The following is a 22,772-nucleotide window of genomic DNA, read 5'->3' as shown; positions in this document are numbered from 1 at the left end:
TTCGTTGAGATACGTTAATTTTGTGTTATATGTCAGATTAATGTAAAATTATTAATTTTAATTTGTAAAACGGACACGTTCGTTTAAAATTTTCAATATTAGTAGAGAGTTTAGAGTTTAGAATTTTTAATAAATAAAATATAAATGCAATTTAGCAGCCCTGCGTTGTGTCGTAATTTCGTATCGTTTGATTTCAAAGCTTATCTACTCATCCCATCTACTTCATCCCTTTCTTTCTTCCTCATCTTCATTCTCGTGTTTGACTCCTTGTTTTTGGTCATTCGAAGCAGGTATGACCAAAAAAATGCAATACCATTCGAATTTCGATCAACGACCGATCAAACTTCAACCCCCTCAGGGGATGAAAATTTTCTTTGTGTCTTTCCAACGGAAGAGAAAACTTTCCCTCGATATCACTGTGAGGTTACTTTGGTAAAATTAAACGCATCGAACTAGAGTCTGATAAAATGAAGAGCAAAAAGAAGAAGAAGAAGAAGAAGGAGGAGAAGAAAAAAAATAATAAAAAATAAAAAGAAAGAGGAAGAAGAAGAAAAATAAAGAGGAAGAGGGGGAGAAGAAAAAGGCAGCGGATGAGGATGAAAAAAAAAGGACGCGTTTTAATACGAAATCAAAGTTTTTTCTCGAACGTTGGTAAACTTTCCTTTTTACTTTTTTTTTCCTTTTTGTAATTAATAATAGATACCTATCGAATTGAAAAAAAAATCTTGATGAAAGTAAAACATTTCGAGGGTCAACATAAAAAAAAAAAAAACGAAGAGGAAAACGTAGAAAATTGTCTTATCGTAGAATAGAAAACCGTTTCTCGATGGAAAATAATTCTTTCCTTTTTTTTTCTTTTTTTTTCAAATTAAAAACGAAAGAAATTAAAAGAAAAAAAAAAAGAAGAAGATTCATACAAGCTCGGGTAGACACAAAAATAAATTCTTTTTATATTTAATAAAAATCCATAAAAAATTATATATATAATTAATATTAATATATATATATTTTTTATTAATTATTATTATTATTATTATTATTATTATATATATATATTATATATATTATAACATTGGACAGAATTATTATTATTAATATTATATATAATATATAAATAATATATATATATATAAATTAATTATTATTATTATTATTATTATATATATATACCGATTGAAATATAAAACCGATCAAATATAAATTTGCAAATAGGCAAATAGGCAAATTCTTTTTTTGTTTTGGTGTAAGATTTTGAGAAAAATATCAAAAATTTATAAAAGATACCTAGCTTTTTCTGCAGAGAGAGAGAGAGAGAGAGAGAGAGATAGATAGATAGATAGAAAGAAAGGGTTGGATTTATACCGTAGACATCTAGGATGGCTTCTAGCGTCTTCTTTTTCCACATTTCCAACTCGAATAAGCTGGCATTAACTCAGCTAGCAAAGAGTAGAGGAGACTCTTCCTTACGCGTAATCCTCGCGTCTGCAGAGGTCCGACAATTTACACTTACCCTAGAGGATCTGGTAGTAGTATGTACGTATTAAGTATATATGTTAGTGTATATATGTGTCACTGACACCCCTGGGAATATCTCGACGATTACGCTTACCCTCTCTCTCTCTCTCTCTCTCTCTCTTTCTCTGTTATGAGTTTCCTTCTAAACATTTTCAAATTTATTTCTGTTTTTTTTTAGAAGAGGAAAAACTTATTATTTTTATAGAAGATAAAAAACAAGAAAGTATTTCTATTTATTTTATTATTATTGTTATTATTATTATTATTATTATTTAAAATATTTCTAATCGAGAATTTAGTTAAATAAATGACCAATCTATGAAATAAGGGTATTCCTATTTTTGTTTTGTTTTTATTAATTCTTCCATTACATGCGTCGGATATATCCGGCATCCATTTGACGTAATTTATTTTTTTCTACACAATGTAATTTATTTGATTATAATCGGATGTATGTATATTGATATGTTATTAGTAAAATTAACATTTATTAGTATTGATTTCTGTCCAACGTTAAACATATTTCATACGTTAGTATTTTATTTAAAAATTACTGACCCCAATGAGAGGAAATAAGAAAATAAATAAATATAAATTCTCTGGAGGTTAATCGTCCAAAAGGATTTTATCATTCTTATTTTCACCATTTGACGTAGAGAAAATAAAAGAGGAAACATTAGAATTGATTAGTCGATTAGAGATAGGAACGTTTTATTGTGTAAACGAGCGAGGACACCGTTACAATCGTTAAACCGTAGGAAAAGGAGATCTCTTGCTGAGATTAATACTTGCAAGATTCTATGAATTTTCTGACGTTAACTAGATATTCACAATTAGGAGTAACGAGGGAAAATCATAGCTTAATGGTCGGACCAAACATAAAATCATTTATAACAGACTATACGTTAATGCTTCATTCTGTGCACTAATAAATGTGATTAATGTGTATCAGTCATTTGATAGCTGTTTATAGGTTTTACATATTTTTATGCACACGCGCGAACACATTTCACAAATCTAATATAATAGATACTTATATCTAATTCTAAGAAGAAATCTAAAAAGAAAATAAAAAAGGAATGGAAGGAATACATTTAAAAACGAATTAATATTCATACGCGATTCGTGTGTACTCGTTGCTGTGAACAATACACACACACACATCTTTGTTATATATATATTATTGTTTAGGGTAATGTTCAGGGTATTGTTCAGGGTAATGCTCATTGTTATATATATATAATAATAATAATATATAATATATAATAATAATGATAATAATAATTATTATTATTTTTTTAAAGTTATTTCTGAGATTATTGAGATTATATTCGTTTTGGTATGCAAAATAAGTATAACTTCTTACGTGCGTACATAAGTACACACACACCAGTTTTTTTTTATTTATTTTTTTATTTTTTTATTTCCTGGCGTAAAAAAAAGTTTCACGAAGAATTTCAAGAACTCCGAACTGGAAAAATGTGAAACCGTTTTCAACGCGTGCAAACTTTACTCTCTTTTAAGGAGAAAGTTTGTAATTCGAGCGATTTAGAAAAACGCCAGGGAAGAAAAGTTTCTTACAACGTTTCGCGATGATAGGAAATTTTCTTTTCTTTACTTTTTAACGTTGCCGTTGTGTTCCAGTTTCTCGATTTTCTCGAGGTATGGTCTACCTCAACATTTCTTGTCTTCTTTAACTGGTTATACAATAGGACTGTCTAATCAATAAGAGAGAGAGAGAGAGAGAGAGAGGGAAATATCGTATAGCGAATTGTGTTTGTGCATTCGATAGCCGGAATCGTGCTTAGTCAGATGTAAATTTCGACCATCATTTCGTGGCAAGTTGTTGACTTGCTGAGAAACAACAAGGCATTCACCCCCTCCTCCACCCCCTTCTGTGTCTATTGCTTCTCTTAGAAGTACCTAGTGTTCGTTTACACACTCGGCAAACTATTAAACTACGAAGCTCAAAGTTTCTCATCCCTTTTCGTCTTTAATCCACCTCTCCTATTTAAAATCTTGCGAATATTAAAAGATATATAGATATATTGAATATTGTTTAATCTAACGTGAAGAGTTTTTATTTCTTCATATTACGAGGAAAAAAGAAATATATTTATTATTATTTTTTCATTTTATTTATCTTATTACTGTCTGAATTTCACGAATGTCGGAGTAATTATTTTATGATTTCAATTATAAATATCCAAGTATATTAATTAGTCACAGGAATATTTCTAAATCTTTTCAAATATGTTTGTTCGTATAACAATTTGAAAGAAAAAAAAAACTGGTGTGTGTACTTATGTACGCACGTAAGAAGTTATACTTCTTTGCCGTACCAAAACGAACATAACCTCAATAACCTCAAAAATAACTTCAAAAAAAAACTTCGAAGAAAAAAAATAACTTAAAAAAAAACTGGTGTGTGTACTTATGTACGCACGTAAGAAGTTATACTTCTTTGCCGTACCAAAACGAACATAACCTCAATAACCTCAAAAAAAACTTCAAAGAAAAAAATTACTTAAAAGAAAAAAATAATTATTATATATATATAAGGAAGAATAAAAAAAGAAAAAGAAAATATCAAAATATAGATATCAGTCCACACTAAATATAAGAGAGATATATCGAATTAATTCACGCGTCAACTGTCATGGCGCGGTTACACCATTAGTTCTCGCTTCGATCATTTAAGTAAAGCAGCGCTGAGTACGATTAGTATTTGGATGGGTGACCCGCTTGAGAAAAAAAGGGGAAGAAGAAAAGAAGACAACTTCATGCCGTATACTTGAAATCGCTTTGCCGCGCGTCGTAAATACCGACAAACTTCATGGTGTCGTTTTTCCAGACGCTCGGAACAAAATCACTCCCCATTACATTTTCCCCAACGCGCCAAAAGAAGTATAACTTCAAAAAAATAGCATTAAAAGAAAATATCGATTGTTTTCGATTAAAAATAGGGATAAGAATAATATTCTTATGAATGTATGTACCACAGAGGTCTTGAATAATAACAATAATAATAATAATAAGTTAGTTAACTGTAGGAATATCGATACGGTAGAAGGTATTATTAGATTCGTCGAGATTCGATATCTAGTCGATAAATAGCTTCCTTAAGAATCGAGATAATCGTTGAAGCAGCTTTTGAAACTCTCCTTCCCCCCCCCCACACCACCACCACCATCCTAAAGGATTTAATCCTCGAGCTTTTCTTTGGAAACATTTCAAGTAGTAAAGAAGAAAGATGCGGTAAAGTAATTTAAAAGTCGTTATAAAAGCACTTACCCTAATGGAAAGGTAAATAGGATTTCGGTGTGCGTCGAGTTTGCATGAGAGCCGAAAAGAAAAGGAAATCGTACGATTTCATTTTTTTGTCCTTTTCCTTTTGTTTTTCTATTTCTTTTTCTTTTTTTTCTTTTTCTTTAATAAGCACATCAACGATCTCTCTTTTTGGAATAAAAAAGAAATGGCGGAAGAGTAAGATGCAGAACGAAAACTTGGAAAAATGATGGAAAAGTAGGGGTTACTTCGTTTTCAGAAAGATATCCACCTCGTTTTCCAACTTTCTTTATCTTTTCTTTTCTCTTCTTCTTCTTCTTCTTGTTTTCTTTTTTTTTTTTATTTCTCGTAGAAAAGTCGAAGTGCCGAGATAATGTGCGTTAAACGAAAACTGGAGGGGGGGGGGTAAAAAAAAAGGAAGAAAATGTAAGAAGTACGTGCTTTCTCTGAGAAGCCACGAAAAAGGAAAATGAAGAAGAAGAAGAAGAAGAAGAAGAAGAAGAAAGAGAGACGTTAAAAAGGTGGAAAAAGGGGTAGGACCAAAAGTTCTTCGTCGTTTATGTTCTCTTTTCGAACTCGTAAAGAGTCAGCAGCGTAAAGAAGTTAAAGGAGCATGGTGGAATACGTGTTCGAAAGAGATAAATAAACGGAAGAAGATCAAAATGGGAAAACGAGAGAAATAAAGAGAGAGAGAGAGAGAGGGATGACGGTACGTCGTGTCAAACGCGTCATAAATTCGTCGCGATGAAGGAGAAAAGAAAAAAAAAAAAGAAAAAGAGGAAGAAGACACGTCACGTCGTTCTTTATAAATCCGCCCGCATGGAAGAGGAAAAACTTTTCCACTCAGGAAAAGCTCGGGAAAAAAAAAAAAAAAATAAAATATATGTATATATATACAAACGAAGGTATGAATAAAAAATCCAAAAATGGTAAACGGGAAACGAAATCGTGCCACGATTTTCATACGAAAGAGGAAAGAGAGAGAGAGAGAGAGAGACAGAGAGAGGAGGCCAATTTTGTTTTATTTTTTATTTTTTCTTTTTAAAAAATGAACCACGCGGCTTGCAGGTATATAATATACGTGCGTTGAACAACATGGAAAAAAAGAAATGGAAAGAAAAAGAGAGAGAGAGAGAGAGAGAGAGAGAGAGAGAAAGAAACAAAAAAAGACATCGCACGAATTCTTTCGGTATATTTTTTCATATTTTCTTTTTTCAAATATTTTTTTTCTTTTTTCTTCCGTTTTTTTTTTTTTTTTTTTATAAATATCAAGGGAAGAAACACACGACTCGCGGAGGATTAAATAATAAATAAGAACAGGGCGAGTCTCTACCGGAATGCCGAATGAATTTTAATATTTCACGTTGGTGGTTAACGAAAAGAAAAAAAAAAAAAGAAAAATAAATAGCCGATAGTAAAAAAGAAAAGAAAAGAAGAGAAAAATGGCGGCAGCATTTAGGCGAGAAATACGAAACGTGTAGCATTTTTTTCATAACCGACAACTCTTTATTATTGCAACGTACAACAATATAACATGTATATAATAAAAAAAAAAAAAGAAAAGTAAGGGATGGAAAACAACAACAACAACAACAACAGCCAATAACAATAGCATGACGACGATGACACGACGACGCGAGAAAAAGGTGTAACCTTCGGGGTAACGCTACGAGACGTCGTCGTTGTTCCAATTTCAATTTCAATTCTCTTTTTTTTTTCCTTTTTCTATTACTTTTTTTTATACGTTAGCGTTTGAAAAATTCATTCTAGGTGTTGCATTATAGATACGCGCGTTACTATAGATTAGAACCAACGGGGGGTTACACAAGTGGATTATTATATTTCAACAAGGGACAACGAACAAATTGATTAATCGTATTTTTTCGTTAGCGAATAATCGTATTGTACAAAAAATAAATTTAGAAAATAAAAAGAGAGAGAGAAAAAGATAAAACAAAAATATATTAATAAGATGTGAATTGAGTCGTTTATTTTGAAAGTGGCCTAACCAATGCAATTAAAAATATACGTAAAGAATAACAATGAGTTATGTTGCTTAAGTGTATCTAAAGGTGTTCAATTTACAGTTCCTATTAAAATAATGGCAATTATTAAGTGAATAATATGCGTTTTCTTACCAAGAATGGAGTTAGGCCACTTTCAAAATAAACGGCTCAATTATTTTTCTCATTCAAAATATCGATATTAATTGGCAGAAGTGTAAGAGGATTGGAAAGGGGTGGGGGGGGTGTAGATGGATCAGAATGAATTTAATATAAAGCGTAGAGATGATAACGCTGTCACGAGTAACTAATTTCGACGTTAAAGAGGCTTAACGTATTAAAATATAAATATAATAATGAGAATAATAAAATAATTTATTATACTTCAAAATTCAAAGAAAACACGATACTCTTTAATGCGTTAATTTATCTATCTATTTCTATCTCTCTGTTACTTTATTTCTTTCTCGTATTCGTTCTCACGTAAATCGTCATCTGCAAAACGTTGATGACATAGATGAATCGTTGTCGTATCTACGCAAACGCACATTTTCTTTCTTTCTCTTTCTCTCTCTCTCTCTCTCTCTCTCTCTGGAAGATTGACATATTGACTGTGAATCAAATCGTTGAATTGAATTGCCGGTGATTGCGAGATGCATATAACATAAACCATTCGAAATCGACCGAGTTTTGACGCTACGGAGGATTCCTAAAAATCAATATCGAAATTATATGACAGATACGAGAGAGATAAAAAGAGAGAGAGAGAGAGAGAAAGAGAAATGACAAAAATAAAAAAGCAAAAGAGAAATGGTGGAACGATTGGATCATTTCCCCGCGATGTGTTTTATTTATTTGTTTCTTTTTTTTTTATTTTATTTTATCCCCCCCTCCTCCTCCTCCTCCTCCTCCACCTCCACCTCCTCCCGTAGCACACGCATTTTTCTCTCTGTACATTTTCCACTCACTTTTGTTATTCAATCCTAGTGATTACGAATATCGATCCGATCGATTGCATTAATCGTGCGAAAAGCATCGCTTATCGTACTCCACCATGAAAAGCACCGTTTTCTCCCTAGAAATATATTTTTATATGTATGTATATAAATGTGTGTGAATAGTAGTAGTGTAACTACTTGCATGGATGCATATATAAAGCTGCGAATCACGGTCCATCATAATCCATTATCTTTCTCTTTTCTCCACTCATATTTTCATAATACAAATTGGTAGTACGTTACTCTTTATAACATAAAACATTGTGGGGAATTTCCTATGGTATTTTATAAGTAGACAGATACTCGCGCTTCCGTATGACGGGGATACACTTTTCTCATGGATCATGGATCGTATTACGCCTATCGATCATACGTTTACGACGTACGCATTATACTAATCGCTTCCTTCCTATCTTATGGTATTCACATTTCTATCTATATATTTACATACATACATTTTCAATAATTTCGTGAGAGAATTTTGGTATCTTTTATTCTTTTTTTTTTCGACTAAACAATCAAATTAAATAATATATTCGCGTATATATTACGATAAATTAAAAATTAAGTTGAAAAAAAAAATATTCGGGGATAAAAGAGAACGATCGAAATTGTTAAAATCGATGTATGCGTCAGGGTTGTTGCACAAACGTGCATACACGATTTATTTCATTTTATTTATTTATTTATTTAAAACGATCGACGAAAAAATAAACAATTAAATGAATTAATTAAAAGAAATAAAGAAAATAATTTTGTAATTATCGCGTTCCATTAGTTTATTTTGTTTATTTAATTTTTTGTTTTGTTTTGTGGTTTTCGTATTATACGACATATATTTATACTTACTTACGGAATTGTTTCCGTGGATTCTATTTTTTTTTTTCATTTCTTGGCAGAGATTCTCAAATATCAAAAGTAGTATTTTTGACAACAAAGTACTCTTTGGATTTAATTGCCGGGAGTTTCCGATTGCCGTTGGAAGCCATGTGACTCGTCCCCGTTAATTGGATTTGACAGGAGGGGGAAGCAAATTGAATTAGCAGACGATTCTCGGTTATTTACGTGTGTCAGGCAATTCTCCGTTGAACGCGTCAAGAGGGGCTCGGACTTTATGTCCGGTATCCTGTGCTTTGAGAGAGATGAAGTGAATGGGAGAGAGAGAGAGAGAGAGAAATAGAGAATTGTGCTCGTTCGATGCTATACCATGGATGAAGTGTACCAGTACCATGGACCAGTCTCGTTAATCTAATATACATGGTGTATTCCACACAACAGGTCGGATTTCACTGATTTTTTTTTTCAACAAATATTATTTCTTTTATAAGATTTGAAAAAACACCAATTTTTCCTATTTATTCTTATAACAACTACACTACCTACCAAGAGTTTTACGTAAATTCCAAGAAACAAGGATATTTGTAAGAAAAAGATGAATGCCCTTAGGGTTGGTTTAGGTATGAAATGCTTTAGGTAGATTTATCTGTCAAAATAATTTATGTTGTGTAATATGCTTTATATATATCGTATTATTTTTATTATTTTTACTTTTTTTTATATCAAGAAACAAATATTTTTGGTGTAATTTGTTTAAAGTATAATTGCAACTTGTTAATATTTGTTAAAATTTATTACTATATACTCGTTATTTTTTTTTTACGATAAACGGCAAATGATTTTAAATTGTTCGTTCGGTAGAAATATCATATGGTAACCATAAATCTGATTAATCTCGATTCCAATTTCTTCTGATACTTTTCATTCGGTGCGAAACATTGTTAATTAAGACATCTCGTAATCAAGTAACCTTCATCATTTATAAAATAGATAGAAGAAGAAGAAGAAAGAAATAAAATAAAAGAGAACATAAAAAAGAAAATAAAAGTAGACGATTAGCTTTTACCTCTATTACGAGGAATAGATACTTACATATATACTTACACACGTAACAGTAGTAACAAAGTTTCTCAAGAGAGCGTGTGCCCGTTCATTTGGTTAGATGATAATAGAAGAAGTAGTAGAAAAAGATGTGGTATGTAAAAGAAAGGGAAGAGAAGAAGAAGAAGAAGAAGAAGAAGTGTTGTCCAAAGGAAGGAAGAGAATGCTCGGAAATTCCATGGGATCCTTCCCATGAAGATCTGTAATTAAAAACAACGAAAGACCGACAGCTGACTCTTGTGCAACAAGCTAAAAGATCGATCTTTGCCCTCCAACTATAATATATATATATATATATATATAATATAATACATAGAAACGCGGAACGAGAAATAAAAACCACTATGTTGCACCTTCTAATAATAACTCATTGTCTTACTAACTCGTTCTTCCTTAAGCGTGAAATAAACTTTGTCGTTTCTGCTCGATAAGCAAAACACTGGAATTCAAATTGTAAAACGTCTATCTTCGTTTTTTTTTTTTTTAATCGTATTAAAAATTTACTCACGCGTTTAACGTAACTCGACTCGTTTTATGTAATATATTATATTCAATGAAAATTCATTTATTCGATTTGTCTTACTTTTCTTTTTCTTTTCTTTTCTTTTAAGACAATTATAATTATAAATATTACTTTTTTATTCAAATTATTGTATTATATTAATTCGCGTTTAAATTAAATACATTGTAACTTTTAGTTAAAAACCGGTTTACGGTATAAATGCCATAAAGTATAGATAAATTACTATAAATGAGTTTATAAATTTTGAATTAAAAAAGAAAAAAAAGAAATTCTGCATTTTCAATGTTATTGCTTTTTAACTAACTATTATAATTATAAATATGACTTTATTATTGTCTAAAAAAGATTCTTTTATTCGTATTATTGTATTATCGTTTTTATTACTCTTTCTCTCTCTTTTACGGATTTTAAGTATATTTCGGTTCCCATTTACACACAAACGTTAATAATATTATTGCATTCGTTTATAACAAACAGAAAAAAATATAAATTTTCTTAAAGACCGGTTACCGATTTCAAATGCACGAGGTAAATATAAAACTGTCGATAAGATTAGCGTGTCGATTAATTCTCGCATAATATTTTCCAATGAGAGTGGGAAACGATGCGATATAAACTTGAATTAAAAAAAAAGAAAAAAAGAAAAAAAAACAAAATGATATAAGAGAAGGAGAAAAAAAGATAAAATGAGATAGGAAAGAAATGAAAAGTTACATCCTTGGAAAAGGGTCCTTAGAAAATAGAACGAAATGAAAGCGAATCTCTTAAGTAAGGAGAACGAACTCGTATAAAATGTGCACGCAAACTACTCTTTATCTCTTTCTCTCTTTATACGTACATATTTCTCCTATATTTTACATTAACAAGACTTCTCTTTGAGCGAACGGGAAAAAGAAGAGCTTAAAGATGAAAGCGATTCGCGAGCATAATAATTTCGTTCGTTTAATGTCACGCAAACGAAATGACATTTTGTAGCTACTCTTTTCAGTTTAATTAATGACTCGACTATACATATACAAGATAATTAAGATTTATAAAAAAGAAACAGAATAATGCACGGAAATAAACATTATTATGTATATAGAAGATTAAAGAATTTTGAATTTAGTTGGTAAGCGTGCACGTGTATGTCTGTTTGTCTGTATGTGTAATTAGATTATAACGTAAAACCGGGACAAATTTCCACGATCGAAATACATACACGTATCTGTGATACGAAACGTCACTTATTTATTTATGTATTACACAGATTTGGCGTGCACATGTTTACATATGCATGTGTGTATATCGAATTATTCTGTTAATTAGCTGGGTGTTACTATTTGCGTGGAATCATTTGATATTTATATCGTAAATAATACTCGAATAACCATGGCTTTTACAAAATATACATTACGTGCTAATAAATGTGTTAATTAATCCCATTTGATTAATCTCTCTCTCTCTCTCTCTCTCTTTTTTTTCTTCTCTTTTTTTCTTTTTCATTCTTTTTTCTTCATTTTTATAAGCTCAATGTTTCAAACAAATTTTCGACAATTATTAATAAATGTCGAAATATAAAAGTTTAAGGGGAACGTTGAAGACACCGGAAAAAGCTGCTAATTAAAGGGATGGATAAAAAAAAGATGGTAAGAGTTGAGTGAGGTTTAAAAGAAAAGAGAGAGAGATAAAACGAAAAAGGAAGAAAAAAGAAAGAAAGAAATACGCTCGGTTACACAATAAGGCACTGGCGCGGTTAAAATTAGTCTTCAAAGAACTTTAAAGGCGAATTTTATTCGCCAGGCCACTGCTAGAATTATTTTTCTCGTATACTTTCGTGTGCTTTTATTGTTTTTACTTTTTATTTATTTCATTTTATTCCTAAAATTTATTATAAAATTGTCGAACGAAATAATCGTAGACGTTAGAGGAAAAATATATATATATATAAATTTCTTTTTTTTACAATAATTATTGAAATTTAACTTAAGATTATTTAAATGTTAAAATTGATATTAAATGTTCTTTTACTTTATAATTATTGATTTGATTTGTTTTATCAAATTGGAATGTATTTTTTAATTTATTTTCTTGTTTGTCTTGTTTGTTTTCACGATCGCTTACTGGTGGTCCCGATAGTAACAAAAATGGAAACTCGGTAGATAAAAAGGGGGGACTTGTAAACTTCTATTAATTCTTAATTATCTTTTAAGACAGAATTAAAAACTATATTTTTGAAGTCATATAAGTATGTTTATTAAAAAAAAAGGAACACTTCTTTTAACCTATATGATGGGTATGTTCTGATATAAAAACGAAATAGAACACGCGGGCGCCTTCTTATTTTTATATCCCATTTGTATACATGGAGTTCGTGTTCCTTGTATAGTCTCCATGGTTGTTACTTTGGAAATCAACTTTAAATATATCCCCTGCAGGTATACTAACTTTACTTTTATTTTTTTCAAAGTGCGTTTGCACCTTGAATTTGTGGTTGCGCATGCGTATAACATATGACCTCCTCATGACGTTTCTACATTTTCAATTATTAATAACTAATTCAATAATTAATTAAAAGAGTTAGCAATTATGGATTTGGAATTAGCAAATAGCTAGCAATTAAATGCATATATTTATTTTTTTCATTTCTTGAGATTTTATGCCGACTTTTTTGCGCTAATTTATGGCGCGTATTTTTATCCTTTTTTTTAAATAAATTGTAGATGTCGCTACTGATCGGGTGGATGAGGAAGAAGGTCGTAGTAGATGTCGCTAGTGAGTCATTAAAAAATTTCCGATAATTATTAAGTTCCAAAATAAACACGCGATTCGGTATACATGCTGTCTAACCACGAATTATTATATTCGATTTGTAATCAAATGAAACGAAAAAAATGACTGAACAGGATTTAAATAAAATACTTAACGATTTGCGTGTATCGAAAAGAAGTGGTGAATTGGATAACCATGACAAGTTTATTAATCAACGTGATAAATGGAGGAATACAATAGATTACAATGTGTTGGAAACATGTGTTAAGCATTGCAATGAAGATGTACGTATATTTCTTTAACACAATTTTATATTTATTTGATTCAATGAATAGAACGTAAATGTTTAAGTATTAACCTATATATATATTGAATGCAGGTTAGGTTGGATGCCCTAGCCCTTCTCGTTGAATCCAAGAAGAGTACCTTAAAATTTACCAATGCCGAGTTGGATATTATATTTTTATTTTTAATGTATAACCTTGGAGAAAAGTTTGTATATGTACCTTACATTAAGAAGGTAAAAGAGTTAAATACATTATTTATAAATGATTAAATAAAAATTGAATTCTATAAATTTGTTGTCTTTTTTCAGGCTTTAAAAAGAATAAAGGATAGTTTAAATGTTATGAAGAGGACGATATCGCAAGAATTTAAACTGAAACTTTTGGATCCTCCTTTAACGACAGATAATTCTGAAGCTTCGTCTAAAGCCGCTCATGAGATAGCAATGTATAATGGATTCTTTTTAAATTTAAGAGATCTATGCGTCAACAATCTTTACCCCGATGCTACGTATTCCCGTAGAAAAAATAGTTTGCAAATACTTTGCATAATGTTAGAATTTTTAGATCAAGAATTTCGTGACATTACATGGAATTCGAAACAAGCGGAAAAAATCTTTATGTGTTTGTTATTGGACACGTATGAAACTAACAAAGAAATGGCCTTTAAAATATTGAAATCTATCGGTCCAATAATTTTAGGTTTGGATGTAGAAAATCGTATTTGTGAAATAATCAATGTTGCTACTGATTTGGGTAATAGCATTAGACCGATAGATAGCATAACTGCGGCATATATGTTTAAAGTATGTATGTTGTCGCCTTTGTTACAACAAGTGCTTAGCAAATATTATAATATAAATGATTTCCCTAATGAAATCGCAGAATCTCATATTTTGCAATTAATATTATTTCTGATCAGAAAATTAGAGGTATGTATTATACATAGTCACTTATAACTGGTCATTCAAACGTGCAGGGGATGATTTTACATTTTAAATTTGTATTAAAGGTATCTTTGATGGCAGCTAAAGAAAATATAGTAATGGCAGTTACTAAATATTCTCTTTATGGATATCTCTTTTGCTTGAAAAGTTTATTATCCGATTGCGACTTGAGGTAACTATGAATTATTTTTATTCTTTATATATTTCATTAAAGTATATTGTTATACTATATTTATCAAAATCTGATACAGTATTGTAGGTGGAGAAAAATTGTGGCAAGAAACCATTTCTAAGCTTATATTGATATGCTTTGAATTGAACAAAGCCGTTTCAATAATAGTGAATAGTTCATCTCCCGAAGGACACTTGCCAATGGATTTAAATCCAAATAATATAAATGGTTTATTCTTCAATCCAGATAAAGAAATAGTAACACCACAAATGATATTACTTTGTTCATGGCGTACGGTAAAAGAGGTCAGCCTATTGTTCGGTCATTTGGCAATTAAATCGACCATATCCAATCATAATTTGCCTGGAGAATTGTTAACCGAAAATCAAGTAAGATATATGAAGTTGTTATTATTTCTATGATAAATGAATTATATTCAATTATTGTAATATTTGATTTGATCTCGATAGATTATCCAAATAGGAGAACATCTAGTCACTCTTCTTAGCGAAACTAAACACCGGGGTGCGTTTGAACAAGCGTACGTCGGTTTTAATCAATTGTGCACTCGTTTGTGGCGCATGGAAAATACTAATTTAAATCAAGTACCTAAACATTGGTTACATCAAATTTTATTAGCAATAACTGGATTGTTACCTGGTAATTTTAAAATATGTGCGACTAGGAGAAGCGCAGGTGTACCTTTTATGGTGCAAGTAAGTTTACTGACAAACATAAGTGGTTTTTCTTTTTTTCTTTTTAAACAAATTCATGCCTAAAATATAATTGAATCTATATTATTTTTACAGGCACTCGTTTCTTCCGAACCTCTGATCCAATACAATGCAAATAACTCGGCATTGCATTCCGTAATGAAAATATTGTTAGGATTCACCGAACTGGAAGATAATGTAAATATTTGGACAGATATAAAACGCGTTGTTTATGACAAAACTATATTTTCGGAATTTGAAAATCTTATCGACTTGTCGAGAACGGATATAAACGAGAGTCTAGCCGAAGATAATAAAATACAAGTTACCGAAATCAAAACTCACGCATTAAATATATTGAGAGCATTATTCAGACACTCTCCGTTGGGTGACTTGGTTAAAAAATTTATCGCCGATGGTCTAATAGCGGCGTTCAAAAATTACGATGGCAAATCTTGGGCGGTAAGATTTGTTTTTATTAGAACATTATATTCCTTCGTTTGTGTACAAAAATATAATTAAAATAAATAATTTATTTCTTTATAGGAACGAAACGCAGCAACTCTTTTGTTCAGTGCACTGATCATTCGAATTTTCGGTGTGCAAAGAACGAAAGATCATATCAATTTAACCACTGATAATAAAATGACATGTAAAATATTTTTCGAAAAATATCCCAGTCTCCTACCATTCATGTTGGACGAATTACAAACTTTCGTATCTATCAACGAAAGTTTAATTAAACCAAACATACAATCGATTTTATTGTTATTGTCGCGATTGTATCTCAGTTATAATTATGAAGAAGGAGATTTTAATTGGAAGGTCTTTATAAATTGTTTAAACAAAAAAAAAAATTAAAAAAAAAGAAATTACAAAAATCTAATTTGCGAAGAAAAAACACGTAAGGATATACATGTGATTTTAGATTGACGAATTCATTCATTTAGTTTCTCAATGTGCGAAGTCACCTGTCTGCAAAACTCGCGAATTAGCAGCCAGAGCCCTCGTACCACTGATGACTGAAACATATGCTACTGACATTATTAAAAAATTATTTGAAATAGTAGCTTCTGGACAAATAAATCATTTATCATTAAATGCTATGCACGGATACATGTTACAGGTATGTTTCATTCGATTATTTAATTTTTTTCTTTTATAATCCATATCGTGTTACTATTTTGATTAGATCCTGGAAATGATAAAAAGGATACAAACTATAAAAGAAAAGTTAACACCCTTGGAGCTTAGTTCATTTTTCGAAGGTACAATATGGATTTTAAGGAACTTAGAAATAAACAGTAACGGTCCTGTTTGCTTTCCATTAGCAACTGCTTATTTAGATACGCTTCACGAATTACTCAAAGCGGATTATAAGATGTGAGATATCCAATTAGTCTACTATCTAATTTCTGTACTTTTTAAATTACAAAGATTTTTGTTCTTTTTTCTAGGATTATAGATTCGATTTTACTGAATATATCCAGTACATTAAAACGGCACGTTTTAGAACACAATATCCTAAAGCAAGCACCTAGTCAAGAAATCTATAAAGTTTCAGCTGTTAAGTTAATTGTTTTTATAGGACAACATTACATGTTTAATATTACAGCTAGAATACATCTACATATATTAAGCGTACCTGAACCCGAATTGCAAACAATTGCTTGGACTACGATAATAGAAGTTATAAACGGTGCTACTTGCCCGCACGAAAAAAGATTATTGAATGATCGTGCGATCGACGTAGCTTGCAATTCTCTGGCCTATCTACCTAAATATAATCCTGAATTGCAGGATGCAATTTTTGATTTTCTTTACGCGAGCCTAATGTTTATGGATAAATCTTCGACCACGGAGGATCTTTACGACAAACAAGAAATCTGTAATCTAGTCTTGAACAAAATGAGAATTGATACTAAAAGAAATACTTATTGCGAAAGGAGTAGTTACTTGAGATTACTTGGCAAATCTTATTGCATTTTGCATTGCGAGTTAAAGGTAGACATTATTTTAAATACGTGTAAAAATATATGGATAATATTTTATTCGTGCATGTATAAATGTATGCATTTGTTTAATTTTAGGACGATACAGTTTCGATAAAATGTACAGAAGACGTATATAGTTATTTCTGTCAGAATTTGTGGATTAGTAGTTTGGAAGTGGACTTCCGAAGATCCGTTTTTGAAATAATGTATGAACTTTATTATACAAATACGGACGCTTGTCGGCAATATTGTAAGTATATAACGAAATGCTGTTTATTTTAATTATACATTTAATAACAACCAAATTGGTTGAATATCTTAGTGCCGTTGTTGCAATGGTGGACAACAGTACTACAATTACTAGTCGACGATAACGTGGAAGTAAGAAGAGATGCATCTCGACTAGTTTGTAAAATAGAATCTAACGGAGCATTGGAGTGCGTCACTTCGATGATTCAAATATTTTTCGAACAATTCTGTGACATCGTTGGCACTAATTATCCAAGCGTGGCGGCGGTTGCATTATTTTGTTGGGGTATTTCGTTGTGCGGAGAGATGAATTACGAAATGGACGAGACTGATGTAAGTAAAATTTCAAATGACCCAAGGTCGTCGTGTGTAAGATTTGAATACTGTAATCATTTTCCAATTAGGTATTCAACAAGTGTAAAAATTACGACTGCTACGAGCCGGTGCAATTGTCCAATACGTGCGTGGAATACATAAAAACGATAACCAAACGCATTTCTCTCGACAATCCATTACCGATAGATGCGTTGCGTTGGTTGACCTTTCACCTAAATTTGGATCTAACAAAAGCAACGAGTTTTCGAAAACTCGTATCTTCCTACGGGGATTGCGTTCCTACTATAGAAAAAAAACTACGAGATATCTTGGATCCAACGTATAAGGATAAATTACTTCAAATTTTAGCATACGAAAAATACGCTTCTTTACATTCCCAAGAATGTTAGTTGATTATAAAAAAGAATCTAATGTAATAATATATTATATATATACATGCATATATATATATAATATATAAGTAAAAAGTGCATTAGATATTCTATTACGATAGTTGCCGGATATGAATGATAAATAAAGGATAATTTTCCAAAGAACGAATTTATTCTAAAATGTAAATTATTTTTCAATTTTATTACACAACAATAGTAATAATAGAAATTAAAATTGAAAAAAAAAAACAAACAAAAGAATAAAAGACCCGGAATACGATATATCGATTCTCGATAGTAAAAAATTGACGTTATCGGTAGAGATGATCGAAGTTACGGAAAAAACTCGGTAGAGGGTGCTAGGTAGGCGTGTTCCCTCTCCCTCAATCATCAACTGTCTCACTCAATTGCCGCGCTCGTCGCGCGTGTCGACGCTAGCGTCGCGGCTGGCCGTCCGCGTACTCCGGTCGTGTGTAATTTCGTGTCCTCCGTGTTAACGGCTGGTCCGCCCGTATTTTAACGAAATTTTTTGATTTTTTCGCGCCTCCGCGCGGTGACCTTCGTTTCTAAGGAAGGCTACGCGATATCACGTCGACGTCGAGGACGTAGCGGCTGATAATGTCTGGCATATTTGCTGACAGCATTGGAAAAATAAGGAAAACTATTGGAAGAGGTGTTTTCTAGAGGCACAACATACACGAGGTAGAGAGAAAGGAAGGATAAAGAGAGATAGATATATATATATATACATACATACATACATACATACATACATACCATACATGCACATACATACATACATAGATACATACACACATATATATATAGAAAGATAGAAAGATAGATAGATAGAAAGATCAGTGTAAATTAGTGTACGTCGAGTAAGGTGAACATCTCGACGACGACGACGAACGACGGGAACGATAACACAAGAGAACGACAACGACAACGACAACGACAATAACAACGACTAAAGAGAGGAAGACGTGGACAATTAGGAAAAGGAAAAGGAAGACAACGACATCATTCACGACGGCGACGGCGACGGCGACGCAGACGAAGACGAAGACGGTAAGGACGAGGACGGCGGCGACGGTGACGGTGACGGTGTCGGCACGCAGTACACACGCACGCGTAGAGGAAGGGCATCGAATAAGGGGCGGAGGAGGAGGAGGAAAAGGAAGAGAAGAGGGAGACGGTGACACGGGAGGAGGAATAGAAGGAGGAGGTGGAGGAGGAGAAGAAGGAGGGGGAGGGGGAGGAAGAGATTAAGCAGCGGTCGGAGGATCGGTTGGAAGATCGGTCGGCGGTCGTCGTCGGGAGAGTGTGTAGTAGGTGGTGGCATTAGTAGTGGTTTAGTGGTGCTCCTCCGAGTATTAGTATTAGTAGTAGTAGTGCTCCTCGTGCTGGTGCTCTTACAATTAGTAGTAGTGGTGCTCCTATATATTAGTAGTAGTAAAAGGAATAGTAGTAGTAGTAGTAGTAGTGGTAGTGGTGGTAGTGGTGGTGGTGGTGCGGCGCCCGCTCTACTGCTGCTGCTGCTGCTGCTGCTTCTGCTGCTTCTGCTGCTGCTGCTGCTGCTGTTGGTGGTGCTCGTGGGGGCCCACGGTGCGTCTACGCCAGGCATGGAGCGCCGGACTCAGTGCGCCCGTTTCAAATCGTTACGAGCCGTTACCGCAGACTCCACATCGAAGTAAGGAGAGAGAGAGAGAAAAAGAAAGAGAAAGAGATAGAGATAGAGAAACAGAGAGAAAGAGAGAAAAAGAGAGAAAGAGAAGGTGAGTCGCCACAGAGAAAGAGATCGAATCGGTCGACGACTCCTCCTCTCCCACCCACCTCCTCCTGTCCCTTCCGTCCACCGTGCCAACCAATCCTCCCCTCCCTATACCCCCTCCCCACCACCTCTACTTCTACTTCTACTTCTACTTCTACCTCCCTTCCGAGAGGTCTTGACCCACTTGCTGCCGTCTCTCCTGCGAGCTGTCATCCCTTCTCGCGTTTTCGCGCCTATTTCGCACCGTGTCAGATAGATAACCAATGAAATAATATCGTCGTCGTTCTATGACCAACTACGACACTCTACTGCCTTTTCATTTTTGTTCTATGTCACTCTAATAAAAGAGTAAGGAGAGAGAGATTGTAAAGGGAACTAGCTGGAGCAAGTTTGAAAACTAGCAACGCCAGGTCCGACCGGCGGACATCTGCGATTCCTAAAGTGCGTCCTTTCCAAACAGGGAATGTTAAATAGCCTTCAAGCTTGATCGACTAACGGAGCATTCTCGAATGATCTTTCTTGACCTAACTTCTCTCTCTTTTTCTATTTCTATTTCTAGTTCTATTTCTCTGTCTATCTTTCTTGTCTATCTAATTAGCTCGCTTGCTTGCTTGCTTTCTTTCTTTCTTTCTTTCTCATTGCTCGTAGAAAGGGTCATCGATCTTTCGAAATCGTTTCTCGTCCACGCCTCTCGTTTCAAGGACGTTCGTCTATCTATCCATCTTTTTCTTTCCTTATTTCTTTCTTTCTCTCTTTCTCTTTCTCTTTCTTTTTCTTTTTCTTTTTCTCTATGGAGAGAAGGTTAACATGCCTCGTCGAATCAAGTTTTGCTTACGTTATATTACATTCCGTTGTTATTACAGGAAAACTTTCTACGAGGAGAGAAAGAGACAGTTTTTAACGGCACTTTATGAGTTGTCTTTCGTTTCGAAATGTTTCTTTTTTTTTTACGCATAGAAATAGAATTGATTAGTCGTTTAATGTACACTTATCGAAAATAGATCAAAGAAAAACGTTCCTTGATTTATTTCTATATTTATTTTCCATCTATTCGCTAAGATTTATTAATTAACAATTGAATTCCTGCGTTAAGCTACCAATGGAAGATGAAAAACAAAACGATATCGTCGAAAATCGATTGTATCTCCCGTATCGTACGTTTAAATTTCGCGCGCGTGTAATTTCGATTGTAAATCAAAATGGCGCTAAACTAATAATATTCAAATGATCGTACAATCTTATCTGTATACGCTTGTTCTATTTTTTTCTCTTTTTTTCTTTTCTTTCTAGCGCAGATCGATCGAGTTTCGGAAATTATACCGGAAATTGAATACGCGAACGAAATGTTTGTTTATCTCTGCCGCGTTGGCCCGATTACGTAAGCAGAACGATGAACAATATATATATATATACATGATATGTGGTACGATGCATATATGTTTCATGTGTTAGAGTATTTACTAGTGTACGTATATAACCATAGTCTTCTTCATACCCGCATGCTTGTGTCGTTTTCATCTTCGTTGTTGGTTGTATCGTCGCGTCGTTGTCGTTGTCGTCGTCGTCTATGGTTATATGCGTGTTTATGTCTGTCTGTTTGTTTCTCTGTGTACACCCGTTCGTACCATTCGACTCGTGTATTCAACGGAAAGTAGAAAAAGAAGAAAAAGAAGAAGGAGAAGAAGAGAAGAAAAGTATTCTCAGAAGATATAGAAGCGCTCGTTTGAAAAGCCTTTTCGGCCGTTCTTCGGATCGTGGCTTCGACGATCTCTCGGGGTGATTGTACTCGTAAAAAAGGTATTTCTGGTATCCTTTCTTAAGGACCGACAAAGAAGGGAGAGAATGAAAGAGAGAAAGAGAAAGAGAGAATCCAGAGCTCGTTTCTTAGAGGAATCTTCTTCCTCAATCGCCTTTTCCGAGCATCGTGATATGCCGTTCGATGATGCCGTTCGTTTAGAAACGTTTCTTTTTAACGAGGGGTATATAGTCTACTTATTTTGTCCCCATTTTTCATCATCCCGTAGTCATATTTTTTAATGATTCACTTCTTTTCGTTTGGTCAGTATTTTGTTGCATTGTAGAAATCGTTTTACTAGTTTTTTATTTTTTTATGAATTTTTATTCAACAGGAACATTAACATAACGTTCATATTTTGAAGTTACAGATTGATAGAATACATACTGATATTTTATTATAAATACTAATACCAATAAATAGTAGTTTTCAAAAATCATTAATTAGTCTAACAGAGTTACTCACAATCTGCGAACCACCGTCCAATATTAAGCCTCATCAAACTTTTAATGGGAAACGGAATGGTAGCAAATAACTTACGCCAGAAGCAAGAAAAGTTAATTAATTTGTAAGATATTTTCAGAAAGTTCTAGTTGAAATACTCGTACTATCGGACGTATCTTTAAAAATACAGAGATTTTGTTGTTTCCTAATTTTTTTTTTATTACAAACATTTATATTGTGTTATTTCGTTAGAGATAAAGAATGATAGATTTTACAGGAGAAAAGATTGAGAAACGAGAATTTAATATCCTACGCATAAATACTAATACATATCCATAAATAATTGAGCGAAACGACTTTTGTTTCAATGCGAACAAATAGAATTACATTAGGTTTTTATTCGATTGGCTAAGAGCTCTATTTTGTAACATATACGTCTTGTTTTCTATTGGTTCTCTACCTACGAGGAATATGGCGAAGAGTATGACGACGCATTTACGTAATAAAATCAACTATCATCTCGACTTTTGTTCTTTTAAATATGTATAACGAATGTTTACCTCCGATTATGTATGATAGATGACACTTTTTTTTACCGATAACCTTTTAACATTTTTTTTCTATAAATTTTTTTGCTTTCAAGATGGCGGCGATTACTTAAAAGAGAAATTGTTTTC

At 32.7% G+C, this 22,772-nt stretch overlaps 2 protein-coding genes across 15 annotated transcripts in view; both read left to right on the top strand.

Moving 5' to 3' along the window:
• Positions 1-12,993: 12,993 nt before the first annotated feature.
• Positions 12,994-18,247, top strand: LOC122524863 (thyroid adenoma-associated protein). The gene is made up of 14 exons (XM_043647348.1): positions 12,994-13,300; positions 13,396-13,536; positions 13,612-14,232; positions 14,313-14,419; positions 14,499-14,808; positions 14,890-15,135; positions 15,229-15,594; positions 15,679-15,957; positions 16,061-16,258; positions 16,325-16,515; positions 16,590-17,136; positions 17,223-17,376; positions 17,449-17,708; positions 17,780-18,247. The coding sequence occupies exons 1-14, from the start codon at positions 13,139-13,141 to the stop codon at positions 18,098-18,100; spliced, it is 3,903 nt and encodes a 1,300-aa protein (XP_043503283.1). The 5' UTR covers positions 12,994-13,138; the 3' UTR covers positions 18,101-18,247.
• Positions 18,248-18,479: 232 nt separating this feature from the next.
• Positions 18,480-22,772, top strand: part of LOC122524814 (uncharacterized protein CG43867) — a 134,726-nt gene continuing 130,433 nt past the window's right edge. For 7 of the 14 annotated variants that reach the window (XM_043647271.1, XM_043647276.1, XM_043647274.1 and 4 more), the window contains exon 1: positions 19,319-19,413. The gene's annotated coding sequence lies outside the window, so the exon portion shown is untranslated. Of the gene's footprint in view, positions 18,785-19,318; positions 19,418-19,596; positions 19,861-21,155; positions 21,235-21,259; positions 21,654-22,772 lie in introns of those variants that run through there. The other 7 variants (XM_043647262.1, XM_043647267.1, XM_043647263.1 and 4 more) reach the window with 7 other exon arrangements.

Source organism: Polistes fuscatus, unplaced genomic scaffold (genome assembly GCF_010416935.1).
Source record: "Polistes fuscatus isolate 324 unplaced genomic scaffold, CU_Pfus_HIC Scaffold8, whole genome shotgun sequence".
Taxonomy (NCBI): Eukaryota; Metazoa; Arthropoda; class Insecta; order Hymenoptera; family Vespidae; genus Polistes; species Polistes fuscatus.
Note: the sequence above shows the minus strand (reverse complement) of the source record. Positions and strands in the feature narration are given on the sequence as shown.